This window comes from Larimichthys crocea, unplaced genomic scaffold (assembly GCF_000972845.2).
Source record: "Larimichthys crocea isolate SSNF unplaced genomic scaffold, L_crocea_2.0 scaffold468, whole genome shotgun sequence".
In the NCBI taxonomy this organism is placed as follows: Eukaryota; Metazoa; Chordata; class Actinopteri; family Sciaenidae; genus Larimichthys; species Larimichthys crocea.
Window position 1 is genome coordinate 85,250 of NW_020856111.1, and position 6,099 is coordinate 91,348.

General features: G+C 42.4%; 1 protein-coding gene across 1 annotated transcript in view; it reads left to right on the plus strand.

Moving 5' to 3' along the window:
- The window catches only part of atp1b2a (ATPase Na+/K+ transporting subunit beta 2a), a 5,848-nt gene extending 499 nt beyond the window's left edge, over positions 1 to 5,349 (plus strand). Inside the window, exons 2-8 of the mRNA XM_027276611.1 lie at positions 1,875 to 2,003; positions 2,200 to 2,304; positions 2,431 to 2,510; positions 2,604 to 2,729; positions 2,847 to 2,906; positions 3,576 to 3,671; positions 4,016 to 5,349. Of these exons, the coding sequence (XP_027132412.1) occupies positions 1,875 to 2,003; positions 2,200 to 2,304; positions 2,431 to 2,510; positions 2,604 to 2,729; positions 2,847 to 2,906; positions 3,576 to 3,671; positions 4,016 to 4,180 (761 nt within the window). The 3' untranslated portion in view covers positions 4,181 to 5,349. The remainder of the gene's footprint in view (positions 1 to 1,874; positions 2,004 to 2,199; positions 2,305 to 2,430; positions 2,511 to 2,603; positions 2,730 to 2,846; positions 2,907 to 3,575; positions 3,672 to 4,015) is intronic.
- The last annotated feature ends 750 nt before the right edge of the window (positions 5,350 to 6,099 follow it).

The window sequence follows — 6,099 nt, forward strand, 5'->3', positions numbered from 1 at the left end:
AGACAGACAGACAGAGTGACAGACAGACAGACAGAGTGACAGACAGACAGACAGACAGACAGACAGACAGAGTGACAGACAGAGTGACAGACAGACAGACAGACTGACAGACAGACAGACAGGCCCATGTGTAGCTGCATGGTACACACACACACACACACACACACACACACACATGTCCTGTTTTCTGTATAATTCATCGAGCCTCCTTCAGGTGAGAGAGAGATTATGAATGGAAAGAGAGAGACCTTCAGACAGAAACAGAGAGAGACAAGAACAAAAACTCCTGGAGCTGTTTCTCGTCAGTATCTTCAATAAGACAAGTTCCTACCTTAACACGAGCGGCAGCATATTGGTATTTACACTGTTCACACCTTTGTGACTGATGACTGATTTAATTACAGTCTCTTTTCAGGAGGTCTGATTCTGGTTTGATTTACAGCTTTCACAGCAGCCAAGATCAACAGATGAAGTGTGGAGGCAGGTTGACACATTTCATCTGCTCCAGAATCCAGGTTACGGTCCTGATACATTTAATAAGGCCTGTATCAGCACTGAGCCAACACATTTGGATCAGATAAACTGGAGATAAACTGGATATAAAGTGGAGATGAACTGGAGATAAACTGGATATAAAGTGGAGATGAACTGGAGATAAACTGGTGTCAGTCTCATCACACTAACTGTTCTCCCTGATGTCACTGTCTTATTGATATTCAGTCTATTCTGTTTAGACATCTGCAGTAACAGATACACACACACACACACACACACACACACACACACCTGTACACACAGCTGTACACCTGTACAGTCTCACCTGTACAGTCTCACCTGTACATCATACTGATATAAAACTAACTCAGCATTTTATTGAGCTGAAGTCTGCTCAGCCTTTACATAACTACACCCTGATGATGTCATATTTCCCATCATGCACCAGGGGTGTTGATGTTTGGCCTTGAAGGACACACTTACTCAAAAGCACACTAGTACACACCAATGCACACACACAATAACTGAAGTGAACGATGTGTAACTGTGTGTGTGTGTGTGTGTGTGTGTGTGTTAATCTGGATTAAGCAGATAGACGAGGTTGATTGGACTGTAATCTATCCACACACATTTACATGCATGTTAATAATAATGTACTTGTGAGGACACTCATTGGCTTCCTCTTAAAGGGACAGTACAATGACTCAATTACATGTACATACATACATACAGTACAGTGACTCTGCTGTAGAAGACGTGCAGTGACTCTGCAGTAGAAGACGTGCAGTGACTCTGCAGTAGAAGACGTGCAGTGACTCTGCTGTAGAAGACGTGCAGTGACTCTGCAGTAGAAGACGTGCAGTGACTCTGCTGTAGAAGACGTACAGTGACTCTGCTGTAGAAGACGTGGGGTGAGGACAGGACTAGGATGAGAAGCTGGTCTTCAGCAGTGGTGTGATCCTGTAGACAAACATGCTCACTGAGGTGGAACATGGAGTCTTTAGGTTTAATGGAAGTGAAGGACTTTTTACGGGAACCTCTAAGAAGTCTCAGAGAATCATGGTTAAAATGAAAAACAGCTGATGGCCAATCAAAGAGCAGAAAACTGATTCATAACATGAACTGTTATTGTGAATTAAAATAACCAATAAGAAGAGAGACAGAGAGCTGATACACACTGAGAGATTACACCCTCCTCCACCTCTCCCACCTCCTCCCCCCACTCCGCCATTCAGATGAATGTAGGTCATCAACAGGGGGCGGGGCTAACCACAAGGATTATAGAGATGACATTTAGAGGAGAGGAGGGGGATGTGTAGAGGAGGAGAAGATGTAATGTACTGTATAATAAAAAAACTCCACCCGTCTCCCCCCATAAGGGCTGATCCTGCTCTTCTACCTGGTCTTCTACCTGTTTCTGGCGGGGATGTTTGTTCTTACCATGTACATCATGCTGCTGACGCTTGACGACTACAAACCCACCTGGCAGGACCGCCTGGCCACTCCAGGTAACAAACACACCTATAACGAGAAAACCCAGCCAACACACTCCGACTCCACCCAACACACCCTGACTCCACCCAACACTCCATCCTCTGGACCTGAGCCACAGCACGTCCTCACCATGAGGACCTGGAATATGATTGGTTGTTTAATGAGGCTCAGGCTGTGATTGGTTAATGAGCAGTTGTCTTCATGTTTCAGGGATGATGATTCGTCCAAAGGGCGATCAGCTGGAGATCAGCTTCTCAGTGTCAGACACTGAGAGCTGGGACGGCTTCATCCAAAACCTCAACACCTTCCTCTCTCGTAAGATGCTCATTAAGAAATTTAAAAAATTAATTTAATGAGCTGATGTTGTGAATATGTAAATAATGAATATTTAATAAAATTAAATGATTTTATATATGAAATGACCTGTCTGTCTGTTTGCAGCGTACAACGACAGCTATCAGGTTCAGACCAATGATAACTGCCCTCCAGATCAATACTTCATTCAAGAGGACAGTGGAGAGGTAAACCTGCTGTCTGTCTCTCTTACCTGTCTCACTCTCCACCTGTCTTTCTCTCTTACCTGTCTCACTCTTCACCTGTCTGTCTCTCTGCAGGTCAGGAACAATCCCAAGCGTTCCTGTCAGTTTAATCGGACGATGTTGGGGGACTGTTCTGGGATTATGGATCGTTTCTATGGTTACAACAGAGGTCAGCCCTGCATCCTCATCAAACTGAACCGGGTACGTTGACTCCTGACCTTTGACCTTTGACTCCTGACTGAAAACATTTTATTACTGTAAAAACCACCAGTCATTTCCTGATCTGATTGTTTACGGTCAGTCTGTCTGTTTCTCCAGGTGATCGGTATGTTACCAGGGAAGGACAGTCAGTCTCCTTATGTCACCTGTGGAGCCAAGGTCTGAATCTGTCTGTCTGACTGACTGTGTGTCTTTCTCACTGTCTGTCTTCATCTCACGTGTTGTCTCCATCTCTTCGTCTCTCCATCTTCAGAGGTACCAAAGTGGAAGACGAGTGGGTAAGAACAGCAGAGGAGGGTAGAGTTCAGTAAATAAACACAGTAGAGTTCAATAAATAAACATAGGAGAGTTCAATAAATAAAAGCAGCAGAGTTCACTAAATAAACACAGTAGAGTTCAGTAAATAAACAGAGTTCAATAAATAAATGCAGTAGAGTGCAGTAAATAAAAAAGTAGAGTTCAAAAAATAAAAGAAGTAGAGTTCAATAAATAAACACAGTAGAGTTCACCAAATAAACGCAGTAGAGTTCACCAAATAAACGCAGTAGAGTTCACCAAATAAACGCAGTAGAGTTCACCAAATAAACGCAGTAGAGTTCACCAAATAAGCGCAGTAGAGTTCACCAAATAAGCGCAGTAGAGTTCAGTAAATAAGCGCAGTAGAGTTCAGTAAATAAGCGCAGTAGAGTTCAGTAAATAAGCGCAGTAGAGTTTAATAAATAAACACAGTACTAGAGTTCAGTAAACAAGTTTGTCACTGCAGGTTATTGATCTGTGTGTGTGTGTGTGTGTGTGTGTGTGTGTGTGTGTGTGTGTGTGTGTGTTCAGAGGGAGGAGAGTGAGAAGATCGGACCTCTGGCATATTTTCCTCCTAACGGGACCTTCAACCTCATGTACTATCCGTACTACGGCAAAAAGGCTCAGGTAAGACACTTAATACAGACTGAGACTGAACAGATGTTCCTCAGCCCATGCAGTGAATCCTGTCTGTGTTTGATGCTCTGCTGTCTGCAGGACCTGAAGATCACCGACACACGATTGGTTTTCAACCTTCTCCCTTTTTACAGAGCTTTCTTTTGATTGGCTGAATCTTTTAATGATGTTATATAGTTTAGACAATGAAATCCACAGATTCTTTGTCATTTCACATTGAGAAACATCTTAAATTGTTGCTCACAGAGTGGTGAACCCCTCCACAGCTTTACTTCACTGTTGCTCATCTCGTACTCTGAGTCTTGATGTCATGTGTGATGTGTTCAATGTCTCAGGTGAACTACACTCAGCCGCTGGTGGCCGTGAAGTTCCTGAATGCCTCTCTGAACACAGACATCAACGTGGAGTGTAAAATCAACTCCAACACTCTCGCTGACGGCAGTGAGCGAGATAAGTTCGCCGGACGGGTTTCCTTCAAACTACGAATCAACGACAAATAGACACCTGTTCACACACACCTGTTCACACACACGTTAAAGCTGCACTCATCCAGAAGGCTTCCCTTTAAAGCCTCAAATGCACCACTTTTGTTTCCATGTTCCATCCCAGCTTCATGCGTTCACTGACGGTCTGAAATATTATTACGTATTTGTCACCCCCGTAAACATTTTGTTTTGTATTTTCGCTGTGATCCTCCGTACAGCAGCCTCAGTACAGCTTTAACTCAAATACACTGACCTGAAACCAACCAATCAGCATGCACACACACTCTGATGTCACTGCCACCAAGGATGGACTGGAGAACGACTGGAGCATCATCATCATCATCATCATCATCATCGATGGGCATGAAACGAAGACCAAATTATTGATCACACCACTGATGTGTTTACTGATCAATGCTTCTTTCACTGACTTGTATTAATTAATTAATTTATTTATTATGTATTGATGATGACTATCAGTTTTTTTCTGTCAGTGTGGTCATGACAGGAGTTCAGATTACAGACAGTCCAGTAATTCAGATTGGCTCTTTTACAGGTTCCTGCACATCCTGGAGAACCTGCCACATCAGGAACCAGTTCAGGAACCAGTTTTAAACCACAGCAGCTTAGAAAGATGACTAACAGTGACATCACAAACCAGTTCAGGCTCAAACTGTTGTTCAGACCAAAACAGTCGAAGCAGGCAGCTGAATCCACAGCCAATCAGATGCTAGCTTTAGTAACCATGACAGGAGTGTTGGTGTGTGATTTCATATATTTTCTCATTTTTGTCTTTGTTCCCATTAGTTAGGCTCACTTAATTAGATGATAATTAGTGAATAACACAAAGAGTTAGTGAACTTAGTTAACGAGTTAATAAGTTAGGACATCGTTAGTCATTCTGTGTTTTTTTTGTTTACTGTTGATTTGTTTGTTTATTATCGTCATCATGGGGCTGAGCATGACAACCACACCAGGTCTCACACACAGTGTTCTCATCTGTCAATCACACTACTGTGACGGAAACGCCCCACCCACCTGTACTGCTCTCCACCAATCGTCTTCCTTTAAAGAGCAGCCAGCCAATAAAATGGTCCTGCTGTATGATGTCATATATTTTTGTGAGTGGTTGATTTCTCCTGCCTGAAAATATCCTTGTGTTTACCAGACAAAAAAAAAAAAAAGTAATTAAAACTTCAAAAAACAACCTGTCTGTGCTATGTCCATGACTGCATTATCATGTTTAAAGACTACAGACTGCATTACGTCCATGTTTAAAGACCACAGACTGCATTATGTCCATGTTTAAAGACCACAGTCTGCATTACGTCCATGTTTAAAGACCACAGACTGCATTATGTCCATGTTTAAAGACTACAGTCTGCATTATGTCCATGTTTAAAGAACAGACGCTAGTCCAGTTACATGTTGCCTTATGTCAGTGTCCACCCGCGGTGAGGTCAAGCTGGGTTTTTGTTATGTTTGTCCTTCCTGTTTTATTTTGAAAGTTAACTCTCCTCTCGTTTCAGGTCACTTGCCCTTCCTATGTTCACCAGTCTGATTGTCTTCCCCGCCCTGATTGTTTCCACCTGTTCCCCATTACCTGTGTTATTATTGTCTGCGTCTCCCTTGTCTGTGCCAAAGTGTTTGTCCTTCGTAGTGCACCAAGCCTTTTTTCATAGTTCTAGTCACAGCTCTTAGCTCAAGTACTTTTTGTTTCTTCTCGTATGAGTGATTTTCTGTTGTAATTCCTAGTCTAGCCTTTTGTTACTTTGTATCTTAGTCTTGTGTGTTTTCAGCCTGTTGTGAGGCCCTTAGTTGATGTTTCAGCCTTTTTAGTTTTTCCTCTTTATGAGTGATTTGATTTTGTTATCTTTAATACGATTAGTCTTAGCTTTATTGTTCCTCGTTGAGAGATTTTGATTTGTTATTTA